The sequence below is a fragment of the Aotus nancymaae genome, unplaced genomic scaffold (genome assembly GCF_030222135.1).
Source record: "Aotus nancymaae isolate 86718 unplaced genomic scaffold, 86718_ANA_hifiasm-v0.15.2.pri h1tg000029l, whole genome shotgun sequence".
NCBI classification, from domain to species: domain Eukaryota; kingdom Metazoa; phylum Chordata; class Mammalia; order Primates; family Aotidae; genus Aotus; species Aotus nancymaae.
Genome location: NW_026988442.1, coordinates 43,347,513 through 43,370,283, shown reverse-complemented (window position 1 = coordinate 43,370,283; position 22,771 = coordinate 43,347,513). Strand labels below are relative to the sequence as shown.

Sequence of the window (22,771 nt, the reverse complement as noted above, 5' to 3'; positions counted from 1 at the left end):
AGCTGTTTATTCTTTGCAAAGAATGGCTCATAGTAGGGATGGAGCAACTTTCATCATGAATGACAAGGCACAATTACTGATCTTTTATGACCAAGACTCCCAATTTGAAGTCAACATTGAAGAAAACGTAGATGAGAGTAAATAATTTTTATAAATAAGTGGTTTGTCTGAACCTAGCATTTATAATATTAAAGATAAGAATCAGCCAGGCTCAGTGGTTCATACTTGAAATACCAGCACTTTCAGAGGCCTAGGCAGGCAAGTCACTTGAGGTCAGGAGTTTGAGGCCAGCCTGGCCAACATGATGAAATTCTGTTTCTTGACTAAAAATGCAAAAATTAGGTGGGTGCAGTGGCACAGGCCTGTAATCCTGGCAACTCAGGAGGCTGAGAATCACTTGAACCCAGGAGGCAGAGGTTGCACTAAGCCTGGATCAGGCATCTGTGCTTCCAGCCTGGGGGACAGAAGGAGTCTGTCTCAAAACAATAAAATAATCTATGCTAGAAGCAAAAAAAAATTTGTGTAGTTAAAAATTTACATCAAAACACAAACTTACTCAAAGCATTTCCAGTCTAAATTTATATTTTACGATATTATTTGGAAATGCATGCAAGGGCCATCGAAACCAAGAGCTATCATTGAGTGTATATGCCAGTAAGACAATTCAGTTCACTCTTATAACAAATATATCTTACATATTTACAAAATATTTACATACACAAAGTCAGCAATTTTTAGTAACTGATGATCCAGACCATATTTTTTATTATTTGCTTTGCATAAAGTGTCTACAATACACAAGTCTACAGGGATCTAAAGTTCAAAAGTGGTTGTGAGTGGAGTGGATGGGGAAGGTGCAATGAATAGAGAGTAATGTTAAAGGGTTTGAGGTTTCATTTTGGGGTATATAAAATGTCCAGGACAAAGTAATAATAATAATAATAAAATATATCCAGGAATCAGTTATGGTTTTTCACAAGTCTTTATTAAAGTAAAATTTGAGAAACAAATACATAATCTCAATGTGGTTATCCCATTCATACCCAGACAATAATTATTCGCAAGTTTGCAATGATGTCAGAGACGCTCACACATTGTCCTATTGTCTCACATGAGACGTTTCAAGATCGGAGTTTTTTTAGTGAGGAGAGCTCACTAAGAAATCATAATGACTTTCATGGGGAACCAATACAAAAGAAAGGTATCAAGGGGGAAAACAAAGAGGAAGGGAAAAAACTGTGTATGAGGGAACCTTTGGAAACATCATAAAAGCTCACAACTCTGCTTTCATAATCCAGAAACACTCCAACTCGACCCAGAGGTCTTTGCACATAGTGAGTTAAGGGAGTAGAGGTGTTGGAGAGGGTAGAAAGATTGTTTCTCTTTGAAGAAAATAGAAAAAATGCTTCCTGAAAAGCAAGAACGTGATTTGTGTTTGCTGTCCTGGAATCTTTACAGACTCCCAGAATCCAGTTGGGGGAGTGGGCTACATCCACTTCCCAGTATTGCCTGCCGGAGGAGAATGACTGAGCTCCCCACACAGCAAAGTTCTCTGCTCTCTGGGACTCCCCTGGTGCACCACCATGGTCATCTCCAAATATCACACTTCTCACATCCTCAGGAAGGTTCATATAGTGACTCACCCTTTCCTTACTCAGAGGATCATCCACTGCAAGAAAAGGCAAAAACCAGATCAAGAAGTTTCCTGGGGGTCAGATATTACCTGCCCAGGTGCTTGCTTTATTTATACCTCCTGTAACAGAATACAGGGAGCAAAAAGACTTTGGACACTCTCATCTATGAAGATCAAGGGCTATTAGGACCTCTACAGCACAGAAAAGTCCTTCAAATCACACAGAAAAACAAAAAAACAAACATATCATCAATTGTGTGAACCAATGATTTAATTGTAAGGCTGGATGCCTCGCTGGGAGCCGAGTGGACACGCCCCTCTCTCTCCGTGCCTGAAAACTACGTCACCATTCTGAGCACATTACTCAGCATTTGCCCTCTCCACGCGGGCTCCCCGTACCCGTTTCTGCATTCCAATCTCAGCCCTGCACCTGCCGAAATTTTTAAAAAGCCTGCCAAAGACCTGCCCTATGGCAAGCTTGCCCCGTACATCCTCGACCAGCCCCTCGTCCCTGCCCGGTCCCTTCATATCCAATGAAATTACCTCCTCTTTGTTTCCCCACAGTCAATCAGCTACCTCCACTCCCTATAAAACCCCATGCCCCAAGAAGAGAAGTGCGAATTCTGCGGCCCCTCCTGTCGGACCGTAGAACCTCGCCCAGAGCTGATTAAATTTCTTTATTCCAATAACTGGCCTCAGTTGCCTCGTTTAAATCTCAGTTGCTTCATTCAAACCTTACATTAATGTCTGGCTTTGCATGATTTGTTTCAAGAGATATGCAACCTTCTTTTTTTATTTAGTAGAAAATGCCACTTGTATTGTTTGTATTCAGTAGAATTCACAAATAGACTTCACTCTGCTATGATGCTCTTATTTAATGGAATATAAACTGTGCCTTTTTTTTAAATCTTTGCTCACTGCAACATCTCTCTCCAAGGTTCAAGTGATTCTACTGCCTCAGCCTCCTGAGTAGCTGGGATTACAGGCATGTAACACCATGCCCAGCTAATTTTTTGTATTTTTAGTAGAGACAAGATTTTGCCATGTTAGCAAGGCTGATCTCCAACCGCTGACCCAAGGTGATCTGCTTGCCTCAGGTTACCAAAGTGCTAAGATTACAGATGTGAGCCACCATGCCTGGCTTTGCCTGTTACATTTTTAAACATCCAAATTTTGATGGACATCCATACATGTGCAGTTTAGAAGTTTCTGAAAATAATAATCATGTTCTGATTTTACATGAACTGATCAGCCACTGCTTCATTCAGTCTAACCCTAGTTTTAGCCCTCTGCTGTCTAATATCTGCCTTACATGTCTGGGCCATTTTCACAGAACCCTCAGCTTCTGGTTGTGCTGAGATGTATCTCATATCAGTAAAGTTGTTCTGTTTGTGGAAATTTTAGTTATTTGGTTGGTCAAAGCTTTCTAATTTTTATAGTAAATATTATTTCTGTAATATATGATAAATTCTCTTTTATGTCAGAAAAAATAAAACTAAAATGGGAAATGGCTCAAACAAGGAACCCACTAAACAGAAATTGAGGCTGGACTGCTGAGCAGCTGGCTCTTACCTCTGAAGTTGTTGAGCATGTCCAGCACTCCAGTGACATACCATGAAGTGAGTTCTGGGTTCACTGGCTGGGGCTTTTCCATTTGTACCAACTCTGTCCTGCAAAGAACAACCTCAGTAACACTTTCAGGCCCAGGAATAATCACAGTCATACAAACTTTTCAGATTTTCATTCAAGATATTTTTTGAGAACTCACCTTTTTGGTAAATTCGGTATACATTTTATTCAACCTTCTTGGGAATATATAACAATGTTATTTTTATCTAAATTTAACGTGTTAAAGTCCAGTTTCTCCATTCTCTCATAATGATTCAAATTTAAAATGATGATCAGTGCCTCCCTCTGCCCTTCCTGACACGTCAATGTATGCAGATGTCCTGGGAATCTTACTGAGAGCAGAAAACTCAGCCAAAGCCATTGGGACCTCAGTCTGCTGTTGTCACCAAGGATAGAGTCAGGGTCTAACAGGGAATGCCCACTGACACTAAAGGCTTTGATCTTTTATGCAAAACAAAGGAATCTATTTCCAGCCTGTCATCCCTGGTGCTGAGGGTCCTGAGGCAGCCATTCCCCTCTGAGATTCTGCCCACAACAGGAGAGTGCAGTGGTGGAGCAGGGCCTGGCCACTGATGTTCCTGGGAACAAGACCTCCCTCCCTTTCCTGTCCTTTGAGAATTTCCCCACCTCTCTCTCTTTTTCACCTCTCACCTCTCCAGAATAGGAGACTCCTTTGTGATAACTCCAAGTAAATTCCTTATTAAGATTTGTTGGGGCAGGGCTGGAAAAACTAGGGTGAGTGGGTGGAAGAAAATCCAGAATGGCATACTGTTGTTAGATATATTTTCATTCAGCCACATAAGAAGGAAACTTCTGAGACAAAGAAGTGTAAGGTCTCAGGGTCTCCTTTGAAACCAAAATGGGACATAGCCATGGGTCAATATTAAATCCTCAAAACACTTAGTTCACCATTAAGTAACAAAGGTTCGAAATGCGGGGGTCTACCTGTAAGTGGATATTTTTTCAATGTAAGTTTCACCTAGTTTGCCTGCCTTTCCTGCCTCCCACTCAAATTCCTCCACATCTTTTCCTTCTGCCTCTGCCCCTGCTGAGACGTCGTCTTCTCTCTTCTTCCTCCTCAACCTACTCAATGTGAAGACAATGAAGAGGAAGACCTTTATGGTGATCAACTTCTTCTTAATAAGTAATAAATATATTTTCTCTTCCTTATAATTTTCTCAATCCTATTTTTTTCTCCAACTTACTTTACTGTAAGAATGCAGCATATAATACATATAACATATAATAATATATGTTAATTGACTGCTTACAGTATCGACAGGCTTCCAGTTAATAAGAATTCATTAGTATTTTAGTTTTGGAAAAGTCAGAAGTTACACCTGGATTTTTCAACCATGTGAAATTGCAGGAAGGTGGTTAGTGAACCTAATCCCCACATTTTTCAATGGTGCATTGATTTTCAATGATACGCTGACTTTATCAATAAGGGAATGACTCCCTCAGAAATCAAAGTTTATTAGTGTAACTCACCATTCCAATGTGTTTCCCAAGTCCTGCAAAGAAAAACAAACATACTTAATTATGAGAATTCTGTCCTAAATTTTCCCTAGTACCTAGTACTCTTTGTTGTTTTTCTGGGTTAACAAGGTAGGTTTATTAATACTCCCCCAAGGAAGCATCCAAGGCTATGTTAATAACAGAACCTCAGCTGCACCACGATGGGCTTTCTCAGTGGGCATGAGGAATGAAGTTGCTGAGAATAAGACTGTGGAGTGCTGCATGGCTATCTAGGTTCCCAGTGTCACTCATCTCCCAGGCTTAATCCCAAAAAGAGGGCTGACCCCATACAAGAACAATGACAAAACAGAAATCGGAGAACCATAAGAGAAACAGTGCATTCACACTGACGACCAACTTTTACAACCTTGCCTAGGCAAGGGGCAAAGTCTCAGTGTCTTCAGCAAATCACTGTTGTGTGGAACAGTGGAGTGCAAGGATGAACTAGGGAATGTAAATTGAGTCTTATTAACAAAGCTAACCTTCTCCTGGCCTAGCATTGGGTTGATTTTTGATAGCATTTCTCTGTGGCTAGTACTCCTGATTATTCTGAAGAGGATTTTGTCCTATGTGATCTACCAAAATGGCAAAAATCTCCCCAAAGATTACCAGAATATCCAAAAATAAGTGACTGGACAAACATAATGATGGGAGTCAAGGAGGATGTGTCACTTAGCAAAGAGTAGTCGCATTTGCAGGTAACTTATGAATATTCTGGCAGCATTGCCCAACAAAGGCTTACTGACTCTGAAGGATGGACCCTGCACCTACCTGGAGCAGCTTCACATCAGGCATGTGGCACATCTCCTGCAGCTCTCTGTACGTGTCTTTCATCTTTTGTATTTGTTGGGTAATACTTATCACATTGTATTGAAGTTGCTGAACAATCTCTTCTGCCTCTCTGTCCAGTGTCTCCAAATGGAGTTGCTCCTCCTCCTGGAGAAATTGGTGCATCTTCTGATATTGATTTCTAATTATCCCTTTCCTGAAAGCCACATAGTCCTGCATAGATATTTAGTTAAAAGAATTGAATGTCCTCACTCTCAAGAGAACACAACACTTCAGATGTTATTCCCCTAGGATATGCAAGCAGCAAACTCTAAGCTCTCTGTCTCATACTTGGAAAGGTTCTTGAAGATTTGCTGGTCTCCTCTGCACATCCTTTCTTCATGTTCCTCCTAGTCTCCCTTTCTGTATAAATTAATACCTCAAAAGGACGCAAGATCCCTTTCTGTGGTCTTTCTTCAGGGTTCTGACTTCATTATTTATTGTCTTTCTCACCTGATTCTTCACAATTTTTTCCTATTTCTTTGCCTGATTCTTCTAAATATTTTTAAATATTTAAGCGTACACTCTACCACTGAGTTTTCCTCAATGTGAATACAATGTTTTAAACAACTCAATGCTATCCTATTCTCAGTGCCATGGCGATTTTATCCAAACCCTCAAGGCTCCATCAGGAATATCTATCATGCTCTGATGATTTCATATACATGTACATAGCAGCATTCTTTACGCCAGCTCCTGTTGGCCTGTATAATGATAATTGCTGTTATGTTATTTGAAACCACCATTTTTTTTTTCTGGGATGAGAACACTATTTTTAACTGGCAAACAAGATTCAGCTAAGAAGTCCAAGCCAGAACTGTGGCAATCTACATTAAAAATATAAAACATTTCCATCCCTACCGTTAATGAATGGATTTTGCTAATTTCCTGACTTTGATTGTTTTGCATTTCTTGAGTGGTCCTCCATAAAGAATCCATTTTCTTTAGAAGTTTCTCCTGCAAAATAGACATGACCTTTTAGTAGCAGAGAAGACATTACTGGATATGTTATTCCCTTTTTATGAGAAAAGGCTGTTGTTGAGAGAACAGCACATTTGAGTTCCAGTGAAGTGGTCAGATTTTTTACAAGTTAACCTAATTTGACTCTAATATTTGGAATGTCAGAGGTAACAGAAACATACAGTAGAGAGTTTGAGGAGACCCAACAGATAACATGATGTAATTAATTTCCTGAGAAATTGGCTTTTGTATACCCTGGCTCTGGAGAAGTCAAACTTGCAGCAAAAGCAAGCAGTGTTCCCAGGACACATTTATATCTAGAGATTTATATTGGAAATTCAGAATATTACCATCTTCATTCTCACCACTTTTATTATCATAAGGTCTCATTTTCTGTGTGATTTAGGATCCTGTTGATTCCAAAATCCATTGGAGATGTCACTTACCCTGCACTCCTCTGCAGCCCATCCAATTAAACTGTGGCCATGAGCCTCATGCTCTGGTGACTCAGAGCAGAGCTGACAGAGCAGTCTTTCCTCTGCCTCGCAGAAAAGCCCCTTTTCCTTTTTATGTATCACACAGATCTTCTCTGAGCTGTTGATGTTGTGAGGTCTGCTCTGCCTTGCAAGGGAAGTCAGCTTCTTGAGAACAATATTGGTGTTGAAGACAGTCTTCTGAGGGATTTTTCTGCACTCAGGACAGCCCATTGGAGCTTGGCCTTCCTCCCAGCAGAGACAAAGGCAGGGCCTGCAAAAGCTATGCCCACAGTCAATGGTGACCGGGTCTGTGATGTAGTTCATGCAGATAGAGCAACAGAGCTCCCTCTGGATGGCTTGCAATGTGTCTGAATCCATGTTTCTGGAGATTAAAAACAGAAAAATTTGAGTGAGGAATTTATTTTTTGACCATGTGGAGGGGGAAGGGCCTGTGGCTGGTTCTTCTTGTCTGCTTCAGCTCTGTTCAATCTACCCATTAACTTAAGCCCAGTACAGACCTAGATACGCTAACTGTAGGCATGTTGGGTTTATACGATGACACAAGTGGAAAATATGAGACAAGCATTATTTTAGTTTAAAACAAGCAATGTTCTCAATTATAAGTTATCTGGGCAAGCTTAAGATTGGGATAGAGGGGAAAAGTTAGGGTGACTTCACAGTTACGTCTATTAGTTGATTGTTCCAAAAACCCATACAAACCAATCTCTTTCTCTCTCTCTTTCTCTCTCTCTCCTTTTTTTCCTCCATGACCCCTTGAGTGTAACTCATACAAGGACACTTAGTCTCACTCTCTGGCACTCAAGTAACAGATGTACTTTTCTAAAGACAATTAAAAGTTGGTTAAGGTTAAACTAAATGTATTTAGTTTAATCACTATGGGCTTTAGCATTCAACTTCTGTAACTATAAACAGCTGAACTTAAGCTTCTAGTGTTGATCACAAAATTTATCTTTTACATAAATACAATGAAAAAATATTTATAATTCAAGACAATGTTTTTGCTCAGAATGAGTTCAGACCACCAGAGTCTCTTCACATTTTGAAATGGTGACTACTCAAGCTATGAAAGTACTCAGCAACAATTAATCAATTTTTACATAAAACAAAGCATAAAAAGAGAGAAAACAATGGGATTTGTTCTTTAAAGAATCCGGAGATGTAGTTAATGGAAGCATGGCCACCAATTTATCTTTATTACTGGTGTTTCCCCATAATGATCAAAGTCCCTACTTCCTGGAAGTCTTTACCAGTTGATGGGATCTATTTGAACACTTTTCAAATCCAGTCTGTTCACTAAAGATGTAAAAAGGACTACAAACATGACCTTTACGACAAGGGATTTCCAATTAATCCCACCCATTTACCTGTTACACTGACGTGTAGTATACTACAAAGCTACAGTAAGCAAAGCAGCATGGTACTGGTGTAAAAATAGACACATAGGCCAATGGAACAGATCAGAGAACCCAGAAACTGTTACACTTATCTACAGGCAACTGATTTTGACAAAGGTAGCAACAATATCTACTGGGGAAAGGATGATCTTTTTAATCAACATTGCTGGCAAAACTGGATATATACATGCAGAGAATAAAACTATACCCTCACCTCTCACCCTATGCCAAAATCAACTCAAAATGGATTGAACATTTTAATGTAAAGCCTGAAAGGACAAATCAGCTAGAGGAAAGAATAGGGGAAATGCTCCAATGCATTAAGCTGAGAAAAAATTGTATGAATAAAATTACAAAAGCCTGGTCCACAAAAGCAAAAATAAACTAATGGAATTATATTAAACTGCAAAGTTTCTGCACAGCAAAGGATACATCAGTGTAGTGAAGAGACAACTGACAGAGTGAGAGAAAATATTTACCAACTATTCACTAGACGGGAGATTGATATCCTGAATATATAAGGAAGTCAAATAACTCAACAGCAAATGAAGAAGATGAAAAAACCCAAACGACCCAATTAAAAAATGGGCAAATGATCTGAACAGACATTTTGCAAAAGAAGACATGCAAATTGCCAGAAAAAACTTCTTAAAAATGCTCAACTATATTGATCATCAAAGAAATAAAAACTAAAGCAATAATAAGGTATAATCTTACCTCAGTGAGGATAGCTATTACTAAGAAGAAAAAAAGTAACATATTTTGTAAAAAATGTATAGAAAAGGGAACTCTACACTGTTGGTGGAAATGTAAACTAGTGTAGACACTATGGAGAACAGCATAGAAATTATTCAAAAAACTACTATTAGAACTTCCCCATGATCTTGCAATCCCAGTACTGGGCATTTATCCAGAGGAAAGTATATCCATATTTGGAGAGACATCTGTGCCCTCGTATTTATTGCAGCACTATTCAGAGTAGCCAACATATGAAATCGAATCTAATGTCTATCAACAGATGAATTAATAAAGAAAGGGGGGCATATATGCATAATACAATACTCATCTGCCATAAAAAAATGAAATGCCATCATTCACAGCAACACGGATGCAACTGGAGGACATTATGTTCAGGTAAAATAAGCCAGGAACACAAACTTAAATGCTACATGTTCTCATTTATATGTGGAAACTAAAAGAATAAAGAATTGATATCATAGAAGTAAAAAGAAGAACCAAGGATATTAGTGGCTGAAAAGAGGTGAAAATAGGGAGAGATTTGCCAAAGGAAACAAAATTACAGCTACATAGAAAAATGAACTCTAATGTACTATTGTACTATAGATTGACAATGGTTGACAATAACATATAGTTCCAAATACCTAAAAGGATGTTGAGTGTTCTTAGCGCAAAGAAATAATAAATGTTTAAGATGACGGCTATATTATCTGGCTTGGATAACTCTCCATTATGTATTTTGAAACATCACTGTGTATCCTACAAATATGTACAATTAACATATGCCAGTTTAAAAAATAAAATTGAAGTGGAAAAAGACTATTCCATGTATGTAACATATTGAAAATTGTAAGCACTTTATGGATTCCATAATTACACTAACATGGTGGAATTATAACTGCTAAGACAGAACATATTAAATAATGCATAAAGTAATAGAATAAAAAATGGAGGATAGGCATGGTGCTGCATGCCTCTAATCCAAAAATTGAGGAGGCCAAGGTATAAGGAAGGCTTTGGAATCAGCAGTTCCAGACCAGCCTGGGCATCTTAGAGACACCTCATCTCTACTAAATTATTTTAAAAGTAATGTTGGCATGATGGCACATGCTTGTAGTCTCAGTGACTTAGGAGGCTGTGGCGGTAGGATTGCTTGAGCCCAGGAGGTTTAGGGTGCAATGAGCCATGATAGTGTGCCTCTACAGTCCAGTGTAGGTGACAAAGTGAGACCCTATCTCAAGAAAAAAATAAAATAACTTGACATAACACAAATCGATATATTGTAAATGCTCTAATTATAGATTTTTTTTTGAGATGGAGTCTCACTCTGCCACCCAGGCTGGAGTGCAATGGCAAAATCTTGACTCTATGCAACCTCCTCCTTCCAGGTTTAAGCAATTCTCCTGCCTCAGCCTCCCAAGTAGCTGGGATTACAGATGCCTGCCACCTTGCCTGGCTAATTTTTATATTTTTAGTGAAGACAGAATTTCACCATCTTGGACGGGCTAGTCTCGAGCTCCTGACCTCATGATCCACCTGCCTCGGCTTCCCAAAGTGCTGGGATTACAAGCATGAGCCACCACATCTGGCCTAAAGATATTTTAAACACTGTTGTTATTTCAAATAACTGGATAAGCTACTCGTTTGCTTAGGCAAGAAGAAAGTGCCCTGCCAGGTGAGTTTAAAGTATTTTTATAAGAGAAATCAAGCATGAAAGACTTTACTACAAATGTCGTACATACCAGAATCTGCTATATGTGATCTCAAGTCTAGAAGATTCGTGGATATCCAAGTCGGCAGCAACCCTTAGCTCACCAAAGCCCAGCAGCCACAAGTTTAGTCTGACTTCTCTGGAGAAGAAGGCTTCTCTGGACAACTCTGCTTTTTAACTGATTAGACTTAACTAAGGACACTCCCTCTTCTTGTGATTGGCTACTGTCTGAAGAAAGAAGTGGAAATGGAAGATTAGTTTACACAAAAGGGTGTAAAGTTGGCTGATTGGATTTATAAATTATAGATAATCATGCCTGGGGGATTATAGCCCAACAGAAGGTAAAGGATTTTGGGGTGAGATTCAAGAATCTTGACCTAAGTTGTTCACAGACATTAAAACTGAAACAATTATTTCATGAAGTAATGTTTTATTTCACAAACAAGATCCTCACAATTTAAAAAATTCGCTTTATTTCTCCATTTCTAAACTGAAATGCCTCATTAATGACAATGGGCTATATATTGAAAATAAATTATATTAAACTGTAACAGACAATTTCAGTCCTGCTAGAACAATCAGACTAGTGAATGAGATGTATCATAATTAAAGAATCACACAAGTAAATATACAATTAGAACTATAAGCTCAATAAATTAGCAGTACATGTTTTGAGGGTCTGTAACAGGAGGGAGGTGCTGAATGCAAGCTTGCACAAGGCTTTCATGAAGATATGACAGCACTGAGATTTGAGGAATTGGAATACATTAACTTGGCAAAGAGAGCTGGAGAGAAACTTTCTGTGGAATGACAGTAGCAGATGCAAAAGCTTCCTGGATGGAGGCAGCCTGGTACAGTTGAGCTCAAGGCCATTGGAGATAGAGTAACAACAATGAGGGTAGTCTGATGGGAGATGAGGCTGCAGAGTCAGGTATGGGCTTCAGAATATGAAAAGGATGAGTTTGTTACCTAGAAACTATGGGAAGCCAATGAAGTCTCACCCTACTTTTAAAATATATCATTGCTAAATAAGTCTCCAGTTGTTATTTATCTGAATATGTACAACTCTAAAATATTAAATGAAATAACCCATCTGTGGAGCTCTCTCATAAATAAAAGTGCATATAGGCATGAGTTGCATTTTAAATACCATAACCTTATATACAACAGTTGGTGAATTTACTTGTACAAGTTCTCTTCAATTCACTATTTTATGACTATATTCAATGGCTGATTTATGCAAAATAAAATGAGTTTTCTGGATTTTATACAACGGTGAGTAATTTTAAATTAGGTAAGTATATATGTATGGACATGTAGAAGATGTATAGCATGTGTATTTATATTAAAATATGATACAATGTCATAGTTAATAATTTAAACAATAACTGTGTGTATAATTATCTTTAACAAAGTACATGCAGAAAATTAGTTTTGAATAGAGTATGGTGACTCCTGTCTGTAATTCCAGCTACTTGGACAGCTAGGGAAAAAGGGTCACTTGACTCTAGGAATTCCAGGTGTCCCCAGACAACATGCAGTGACCCCTGTCTCTAAAAAACAAAACGAAAAAAAAAGTTTTTACCCAGGCCTGGAAGCAAGCACATGTAGGTCCAGCTAATCAGGAGGATCAGGCAGGAGGGTCACTTGAGCCTAGGTGTTTGAGGCTACAGTGAGATATGATCATGCACAGCACTTTGACCTGGGTAACAGAGTGAGAATTTTTAAAGGAAAGAAAAAAATGATAGAAAAACAAAGCTATAAGTTGGGAAGTATTACTTTCTCCCTGTTCTCTAGAAGAATTTGTCTAAAAGTGTAAAAGTGTGTGATTTCTTTCTAAAATGCTTTGAAAATTTCACTGAAAGAGATCACTGGAGTTTTCTTTGTGAATTTTGTTTTTAAATAATACAGAAAATTTTTAGAGTCTAAATCACATCTTTCCTTTTCCATGTTTTCTTCTGTCAGTTTTAGTCAGCTGTTTTTCAAGAAATTTTCTCATTTCATCAAAATTGTCAAATGTATAAGCATAAATTGTTCTTAAAATCTTCTTACTGACTTGACTGATGTCTAGATGACCTACGAGTTTGCTTGTTTGCTCTTGATTTGAAATCCCCCTCCATATTTTTTAAATGAATTTCACTGAGAATTTATCAATTTATCTATTTAAAGAACTTACTTTCGAATTTGTTGATTTATCTTTTGCATGCTTTTTTTTTTTTTTTTTTTTTTTTTTTTGAGACGGAGTTTCGCTCTTGTTACCCAGGCTGGAGTGCAATGGCGCGATCTCGGCTCACCGCAACCTCCGCCTCCTGGGTTCAGGCAATTCTCCTGCCTCAGCCTCCTGAGTAGCTGGGATTACAGGCACGCGCCACCATGCCCAGCTAATTTTTTGTATTTTTAGTAGAGACGGGGTTTCACCATGTTGACCAGGATGGTCTCGATCTCTTGACCTCGTGATCCACCCGCCTCGGCCTCCCAAAGTGCTGGGATTACAGGCGTGAGCCACCGCGCCCGGCCTGCATGCTTTTTAATCAATTTTCTGCAATTTTTTCAAATTATTTTTAGTTTTTTGGCATGAATTTGCTTTTATTTATCTGGCTGTTTGTGACGGACCTTATTTTGCTAATAACAGATGCATTTAACGTTATACATTTTTTTGTTAGCATTGTATTAAATATATTTCAAAGTGTTTTTGTTATGTATTTTGAATATTATTTAATTAAACATATTTTCTTCATTGTTTTTCTTTAGTGCATGTGTTTTCAGGGAAAGTATAAAGGGGAGGGGAAGGAATGCATTTTTCTAATGACATTTAAAAAAATCAGGAAGAGCCCGCCGCCGTTTTCCTTCGTGGCAGCGGTGTCCGCGTCCCAGTGGGGCGGGGGGCCGGGGGCGGGGGCGGAGGGCGCGGGGCTGGGTACCGGCGCTGTCTTCTCAGATTCGCCACGACACGGCAACTCGTTTGCTAAGGAAAATGGTGAACCCTCTGCTGTATCTCAGCCGTCACACACTGAAGCCTCCAGCCCTCTCCACGTGTCTGTTGGGATCCCTTCGAGGTGTGGCCCCCGTGGCTGTGGAACCGGGGGCAGAAGTGCGGTCATTTCTCTCACCCGGCCTCCTGCCTCACCTGCTGCCTAAGCTGGGGTTCAAAACCAAGGGTGTCCTTAAGAAGCGCTGCATGAGAACACATGGACACAGGGAGGGGAGCACTATACACTGGGGTCTGTTGGGGGGGAGTGGGGGGGACAGCGGGGGGTGGGGAGTTGGGGAGAGAGAGCATGGGGAGAAATGCCACATAGAGGTGAAGGGGAGGAAGGCAGCAAATCACACTGCCACGTATGCACCTATGCAACAATCTTGCATGTTTTTCACATGTACCCCAAAACCTAAAATGCAATAAAACAAACAAAGTGTTAGAAAATACTGATAGAAATTTAAAAGTGATGAATTTTAAAAACTATGTTTAAATCAAAACCATGCTAATCCTAATACATTAAAATGTTTTAAAAAGTCAACCAAAAAGAAAGTCATCCTAATAGAAAAGCAGATCAAGCACCTTTTGAAAAGCAATTAATTCATACACTCTCTAAACCTGGCTGTTAAATTCACACAAGTGTATTCATCTTAGTAACAGTCAAATAAATGCAAATTTATAAAATATTAGAAAAATTAAAAAATTTTTTAAAAAAAGAAGGGCTGCAAGGACTGTTACCGGGTGAAGAGGCGGGGCCGGTGGTACATCTATTGTAAAACCCACCCGAGGCACAAGCAGAGACAGATGTAGTCCCTTTCCCTCCAGAGTCATGCACGTTCTCGTCATCGTGAGGGGTTGTATCTTACGGATTTATCACATCAAGGAGTCAGGAGAGTGACTGGAGGCAAACGCCCTAAAGGTTACCTATCACTTTGCAGTTCAAATGAGGACCTATAGAAGACATTGCATCATCTCATTTCTAAAACGCTCCAATTAAAAACATTTTCCTATTTGAAAAAAAAAAGGAACAATTAAAATTAATTTTAATAAAACTTTTAACCCAATACATTCAAAATATTTTCAACATAATAAATATTACAAATTTTAGTGAGATAACCTATATTCTTCATTTATTTATTTATTTTTGAGGCAGGATCTGACTCTGTCACCCAGGCTGGGGTGCAGTGACTGGATCCTGTCTAACTGCAGCGTCAACCTCCCAGACTGTAGCAATCTTCCCACCTCAGCCTCCCCAGTACCTGTGACTACACGTGCGTGCCACCATGCTCCACTAATTTTAATTTTTTTTTTTTTTTTTTTTTTTTTTGTAGAGACAAGGTTTTGCAATGTTGCCTAGGCTTGTCTCAAACTCCTGGAATAAAGTAATTTTCCTGTGTCCACCTCTCAAAATGCTGGGGTAACAGGCTTGAACAGTCAATGTTCATACATTTTTAGGAAGCAAGTCTTAAGCCTACTTAGTTTTTTTTTTAAAGGTAGATTGGAATTTACTTTCTCTAAACTCAATAGTTTTGAGAACTATAAGTTAGATTCAAGTATTAAAGGCCCCAGAAAGAAAATTTTAAAAGAAAATTTTCGAAGTGAGTCAGGCTGAATGCTTTATAATTCAAAACTCACTGGATGTATCCTGGCATCCTAATGGCCAACGCTGAGGGTTTTATCTTTTTTTAATAATGTGGAAGACTGAACTTTGTTACATATTCTTTGTGTAGAATTTCCAAAGTCTAGAAACTTTTCTTAAAATACTACATGCTTTTTACTTATGTTATTTTTTGAAAAATTTAAACTATGCGTGGATACACTGTTAATAGAAGATTAGGTTTCTGCAGTACTTTTGATTGGCTCTATTTAACTGTATAATTGCTTTATCAATTAAAAATTTTAAAATGCTTCTATGAATACATTCCAATGATAGATAACCAAATCTGTTGTCTGATGTCATTATAGGATGTTACACGGTTTTTTTTTTTTGGGTTTTCCTTTGAAATGGAGTCTCACTCTTTTGCCTAGGCTGGAGAGAAGTGGCAGGATCTTGGCTCACTGCAACCTCCACTCCACCGGGGTCAAGCAATTCTCCTGCCTCAGCCTCCCAAGAAGCTGGGATTACAGGTGCCTGCCACCATGCCTGACAACTTTTTGTATTTTTAGTAGAGAGGGGGTTTACCATGTTGGCCAGGCTGGTCTCGAACTTGCGACCTCAGATAATCCATCTGCCTCAGCCTCCCAAAGTGCTGGAATTACAGGCCTGAGCCACTGTGCACAGCCTGATGTTACCTTTTTAAGTCCACATAAAGTGACTTTATAATTGTCTTTTAATGACTCTTTATTAAAACCTAAAATATAAATATATGAACTATAATTTTCTTTGCTACTTTTATTTACAATAGTATATTTTCCATGATTTTTAAAGAGTAGAAGACTTTTGTTTTTTTTTGTTTTTGAAATGTAGCCTCCCTCTGTTACCCAGTCTGAATTGCAGTGGCACAATCTCGATTCACAGCACCCTCTGCCTCCCAGGTTCAGGTGATTCTCCTGCCACAGTCTCCTGAATAGCTGGTACTACAGGTCTGTGCAACTATGCCAGTGTAATTTTTGTATTTTTATTAAAGATGGGGTTTTGCCATGTTGGTCAGGTTTGTCTCGAACTCCTGATCTCAAGTGATCCACCCACCTCGGCTTCCCAAAGTGCTGGGATTGACCCACCATGCCCAGCCTGGATTGGTTTTTAAGAACTTGATTTATACATGTTTTGTTTTAAAGAATAGCTTTTTCTGCTTGTAAACTTTTTAAAGTTAAAAATATTTCACAAGAAACTGGTGAATTTAAATGACGTTGAAGATAATTTACTATTACTTAACAGTGGGGGCATCTTTGGGGACTGGGTTATGGGTAGAAAATTGGAAAATAGATTTGTATCCTGAGATCAGTATTCTGAAGCTCTAACTCTAGTGACTTAGAGAAATTCTCAAATCACCAAACACAATAAATAAATGGAAAAAATAAAAAAGTGTGATGGCTCATTTACTTCTCTAAAGCATTGTCTAAACTCTCAGAATTATGAAAAACAAGGAAGATTCAAATATTTTGCTGAAATGGGTCAGAATGGGAGGTATCTGCTTAGCATATGGGTGCTTTAAACTCTGACCCAGTAAATTACAGGGATTAATTTTCTCTGTGGCCTACCCCTCACACCCACCTAATCCATTTGGTCTCGGTATTTTTCTTAACTCTGCACCTAGGCTTGCTATCATATTACCATATTTGTATGTATTTACACAATGCAAAGTTCTTTAACTAATTAATAACATTCACTTGGCATTAATTGATCCCTTTCTATGTATCAAGCACAGACTTCAGAATACATCAGCGTACACAGTGTGAAATCATTTTTCTATATTTGTTATTTAAGACACAATATAAAATACATACTGCTAGAATTCTAATAAAAATGTACAGCTCAGGAATAGTGAGATAGCATTTAAATCGGGAAAGTTGAGCTTCACAGGGTAGTATTACCAGTGCATCCTGTTAGCCTAACAACATTCAACATTGTAAGTAGCATAGTAGTAAGAAGCTTCATTTACAGGTCTCTTAACTGGCATGAGGAATGTTAGAAATGTGTAGTTTTGTTTTATATGTAATCTCTGAAAGAGGTAGTGTTCTCAGGCACAAATGTCATTTATTATGGTATGTTCAGTCTTCCAATTTTTTACTTTCAAACAATATTCTCAAATATATTTTAAAAAAGGTTTTAAGGCATAGGATTTCATAAATGCTCATCATTTGAAAAAAATCAACTGGATTACATACACACGAATTTATGGGTTTTTAAACTGTGGATTATCATGATATTTAATCTACCTATTATAAACATTTTTTGAAAATAATAATGGATATGACTTCAGACCTTTCATTAAAATTTGAAGAGATCTAACTAATATGCATAATGATTTTGAGTTAGAAAAATATGTGTAACACGTAAAAAAAATGCATTTTACATTCACTTAATTCATATATTAATCTCCCTAACTATACATGTATCTTAAGCGTTCTCCTTTTGTCTTTGAACCTCGACAGACATGGGCTGATAGATTTGACCATGCTGTTTTTATTACTGTAGTCTTGTAGTATAGTTTGAAGTCAGGCAGCGTGATGCCTCCAGCTTTATTCTTTTTGTTTAGGGTTGTCTTGGATATGCAAGCTCTCTTTTGGTTCCATTTGAAGCTTAAAATGGTTTTCTCCAGTTCTGTGAAGAATGTCATTGGTAGCTTGATGAGGATAACGTTGAATCTGTAAATTACTTTGGGTCGTATGGCCATTTTCCCGATATTGAGTCTTCCTAACCATGAGCATGGAATGTTTCTCCTTCTGTTTGTGTCCTCTCTTAATCCCTTGAGCAGTGGTTTGTAGTTCTCCTTGAAGAGGTCCTTTACGTTCCTTGTTAGTTGTATTCCTAGGTATTTCATTCTGTTTATAGCAATTGGGAATGGCAGTTCGTTCTTGATTTGGCTCTCTTTTCTTCTGTTATTGGTGTATAGGAATGCTTGTGATTTCTGCATATTGATTTTGTATCCTGAGACTTTGCTGAAGTTGCTTATCAGTTTCAGGAGATTTTGGGCTGAGACGATGGGGTCTTCTAAATATGCAATCATGTCATCAGTGAATAGAGACAATTTGACTTCCTCTTTCCTAATTGAATACCTTTATTTCTTTTTCTTGCGTGATTGTTCTAGCTAGTACTTCCAATATTATGTTGAATAGGAGTGGTGAGAGAGGGCATCCTTGCAATCTACCCATCTGAAAGAGGGCTAATATCCAGAATCTACAAAGAACTAAAACAGATTTACAAGAAAAAAAACAAACAAACCCATCCAAAATTGGGAGAATAGGAACAGACATTTTTTAAAAGGAGACATATATGAGGCCAACAGGCATATAAAAAAATACTCATCATCATAGTCATTATAGAAATGCAAATTATAACCACCTTGAGATACCATATCACACCAGTCAGAATGGCGATCATTAAAAAATCTGAAGACAACAGATGCTGGAGAGGATGTGGAGAAATAGGAACACTCTTACACTGACAGTGGGAGTGTAAATTAGTTCAACCATTGTGGAAGACAATGTGGCGATTTCTCAAGGACCTAGAAATAGAACTTCTGTTTGACCCAGCAATCCCATTACTGGGTATGTAACCAAATAATTGTAAATCATTCTATTATAAAGACATGCACACATATGTTCATTGTGGCACTGTTCACAATAGCAAAGACCTGGAACCAACCCAAATGCCCATCAATAATAGACTGGACAAAGAAAATGTGGCATCTATACACCATGAAATACTATGCAGCCATAAAAAATGATAAGTTCATGTTCTTTTTAGGGACATGGATGAATCTGGAAACCATCATTTTCAGCAAACTGACACAAGAACAGAAAATCAAATCTTGCATATTCTCACTCATAGGCAGGTGTTGAACACGTGGACGCAGAGAGGGGAGCATCATACACTGGGTTCTGTTGGTGGGGACTAGGGGAAGGACAGAGGATGGTGGGAATGGTGGGGAGGGATAACATGGGGAGAAATGCCAGGTATAGGTGATGGGGGAACAAAGGCAGCAAACCACCTTGCCATATATGTACCTATGCAACAATTTTGCATGATCTGCACATATACCCCAAAACACAAAGTGCAACAACAACAACAACAACAAAAAAACAAAAAGAAGAAGAAGAAGAGACAGGCTCAGTTTTCTCCAAAGGAGAAAGACAGTACTTAGAGGGAACTGCATTTTGGTCACCTCTGAAAGTCTGTACTGCAATGAATTAGCTCCTGAACTCCAGCAGTACTTATCAGAATGGTTTTTGGAAGAATCATTGTGGGAACCATTAAAAAACCCAGCATTGAGTGAAACTTATCTTGGTAAAAGTGCATCTTCTTTCCTTTACAAAATGATAAATTAGAGTGTTAAAAATATCTCATTTTCTTAAATCTACACCATGATACCATCTGTAATTCATATTCTTTCTACATGTTTTTTGAATTATTAGGATACTAATTGTTATTTTCTGTTTTCTACGATTCTTCAATATAGTTTTGAAAAAATTTAAATATCTAGTGTTTGCTCCAACAGATATATATGCAAAATGAATATATGGAGTTCATATTAATACATATATGTACACATAGTTGTGTGTATATGTACTTAATGAGTGTATCATTAAATTAAATTGAGAAGACATTAATTAATGATGTAAATGATGTGCTTTCATAACATTCAGCTTCAGACATGACTTTAAATTTGTAAGGTAATGATGAGAGATGCAAAATAGTGAAACTGAAAAAAATGAGAACACTCCCAAAAATATACTAGTTTCGAAATCAAAACACAATTTTTTGACCAAATACATTTATAAGACATAATTTGATATGTGATGGTTGCTGCCATCTCAGCTGAGTTATAACCTTATTAAACTAAGAAAATTTCCTAAAAATGACTACTATGACCTCTGGGGAATATTTGCAATTCTAAGATTTTTATTTATTTCACTTAAATTCAGCAGTGTTATGAAATAAAGGAGAGTGAAATAAAGGACTTACAATTGTCAAAACAAAGATTACAGTTCATATATTAGTTAGGGCTAGGGTTTTATGAGTAGGACTTTGAAAATATGTTAATAATGTGTTCCCCTTTGAAATTCTCATTTGTTCATTTATTTATTTTATGTAATGGGCTATACTTTGCTACTATTTTTATTTTGCTGCTCCAGTTTTCTTTGATTGGGTCAGGAGCAATACCTTTAAGCTGAATCCTCTGTTTTTTGATATGGTTCCATCATTCTTTGAGCCCTTCTGTGATTTTTAGCACAGGATGTTGTAGGCTCACCTGGTAATTTCTCTACCCCAAGCCCTGAAATCAGCTGTTTCTCCAAGGAGCCCTGGTTTTTTTCAATAGCGAGTGATAGTTTAGAAACCACACATTGCTACAAAATGTACTCATAGCTAGTGAGGTGATGCTGGTCTCAGACCCTCTCACGGGACAGAGTTAGGAAAGATATATAGCTTTCCATAGTGATATATACTACATGCACACACACACGCACACACACACACATATGTATTTCTACTTCTATCATTACATATTGAAAATCATGATGCTTCCAATTTCAGTACAGTATCAAGGGCTTCAGCTAGTTTTATTCCTTTCCACAATTATAATTCTCTTGTCTAACAATGAGAAACCAGCTCTCAATATCCTTAATATATTTACTTAGTTGATCAATCTCCGCATGTGTAACCAGTCTTCTATCAATGACAGCATCCTTTTTTAGCATGTATTGCTTCACTCTACTTGGGTGGAAGCCTCCTGTCTTAATCTATCTGTTTGGGCTGCTATAACATAGACTGGGTAGCTCATCAACAAAAATTTACTTCTCACTGTACTGGAGACTGAAAAATTCAATACTTGGTCAGGACCCAGCCTTATCATTAATAAATGGTGCCTTTTAGCTGTGTCCTCACATGGTATAAGAAAAGAGCTAGCTTTCCAGGGCCTCTCTTCTATAAGGGCACTAATCTCAATCATGAATGCTCTGCATTCATGGCCTGATTACCTCCCAAAGACCCCACCTTTCAATGTCATCACATTGGGGTTAGGATTTCAATGTATGAATTTTGAGGGAGACACAAATATTCAGACCGTAGCACTCCTGCTTCTAATGAACCCCCTTGTCACCCTGCTAGGGCTTATGTGGGGTTGACCTCCACCCCACACCACATGGATACCCTCCTCACTGTAATCAGGCTCAGATTCCTCATGCCAGCTTTGGTGGATTCTCTCCTCTTCCTAGTCCTCAACCCTCTGCACCAAGCAGCCCTCCTATGCGGCCAGACCCCTTCTCACCCTACTTGAGCTGATACTCAGCACTGTGCTCACCTGCTGTAGAAGCCTTCTCTTCCTGTTTAGACACCATCCATCTGATGTTCTTTTTGTTTCCAAAGAAAAAAAATTTCTCATTTTTTAAAAAATCAACAAAAATTTAATTAAGCATAAAGTTACTTTCACATGTGTCTATAACCACAGTAAATACATTTATTGACATAAAGACACAGACTTTAGAATTTAAAGCCTCCCCACCTGCAAGATTACATATATAAAACTCCCACATCAATTGCATAAGGGTCTTTTTCTAAAAGTTCAAACTTAGACACTGTTTCAGATAATTTTTGTCTGTTGTAAACATTTTCTGTCTGTAAATCATTGAGGTTTCTTTCAGCAGTCCAAGCTGCCAACCAAGATTTGGGATCGGTAGGTGAAGTGGTACAGTTGTTGGGGGAAGTAAAGCTGGAAGAATACCACTGGTGATGAGGAACTCAGCAAAGATACTGACGATTGTTATGTTCTTAACTGAGTTAATTAGGAAGGGGTTACTTTCATTAATGATAGTCAGATTTGAGAAGTGAGTTTGTCCTATCGGAGCTAAGAAAATACTCCGGGTACCGTAGACAGCTGTCAAGGAGGTGGCTATAAGAGTAAGAGAAGGGGCTCAGGCACCGGTATATGACATATTTCTCATTTTCATAAGAAGGTCTTTGGAGTAAAAGCCTGTGAGGAAAGGCACACTTGTAAGTGCTAGGTTACCAGTAATAAGGGAAGAGAAAGCGAATGGTAAAGTTTTGAGTAATCCTCCTATTTTTTGAATGTCTTGTTCATCATTGAGATTATGGATGATGGAACCTGAACATAAAAATTAATATAGCTTTAAAAAAGGCATGGGTGCATATGTGAAGGGATGCTAGGTGTGGCTGATTAATGCCAATTGGACTATTATAAGGCCCAGCTGCCTTGAGGTGGAAAATGC

The 22,771-nt window shown here is 38.2% G+C and overlaps 2 protein-coding genes across 7 annotated transcripts in view; one reads left to right on the top strand and one right to left on the bottom strand.

Moving 5' to 3' along the window:
* Positions 1-959: 959 nt before the first annotated feature.
* LOC105708894 (putative tripartite motif-containing protein 64B) overlaps positions 960-22,771 on the bottom strand; it is a 233,499-nt gene continuing 211,687 nt past the window's right edge. For all 6 annotated transcript variants that reach the window (XM_012440591.3, XM_064382634.1, XM_012440587.3 and 3 more), the window contains 4 exons: positions 5,552-5,782; positions 4,754-4,776; positions 3,206-3,303; positions 960-1,669 (listed from right to left, as the gene is read on the bottom strand). In XM_012440591.3, the coding sequence (XP_012296014.2) occupies positions 1,176-1,669; positions 3,206-3,303; positions 4,754-4,776; positions 5,552-5,782 (846 nt within the window). In that variant the 3' untranslated portion in view covers positions 960-1,175. The remainder of the gene's footprint in view (positions 1,670-3,205; positions 3,304-4,753; positions 4,777-5,551; positions 5,783-22,771) is intronic.
* LOC105708895 (large ribosomal subunit protein bL36m) lies at positions 9,568-14,692 on the top strand. Its single transcript, XM_012440592.3, has 4 exons — positions 9,568-9,593; positions 10,850-10,872; positions 13,734-14,081; positions 14,604-14,692. The coding sequence occupies exons 1-4, from the start codon at positions 9,568-9,570 to the stop codon at positions 14,690-14,692; spliced, it is 486 nt and encodes a 161-aa protein (XP_012296015.3).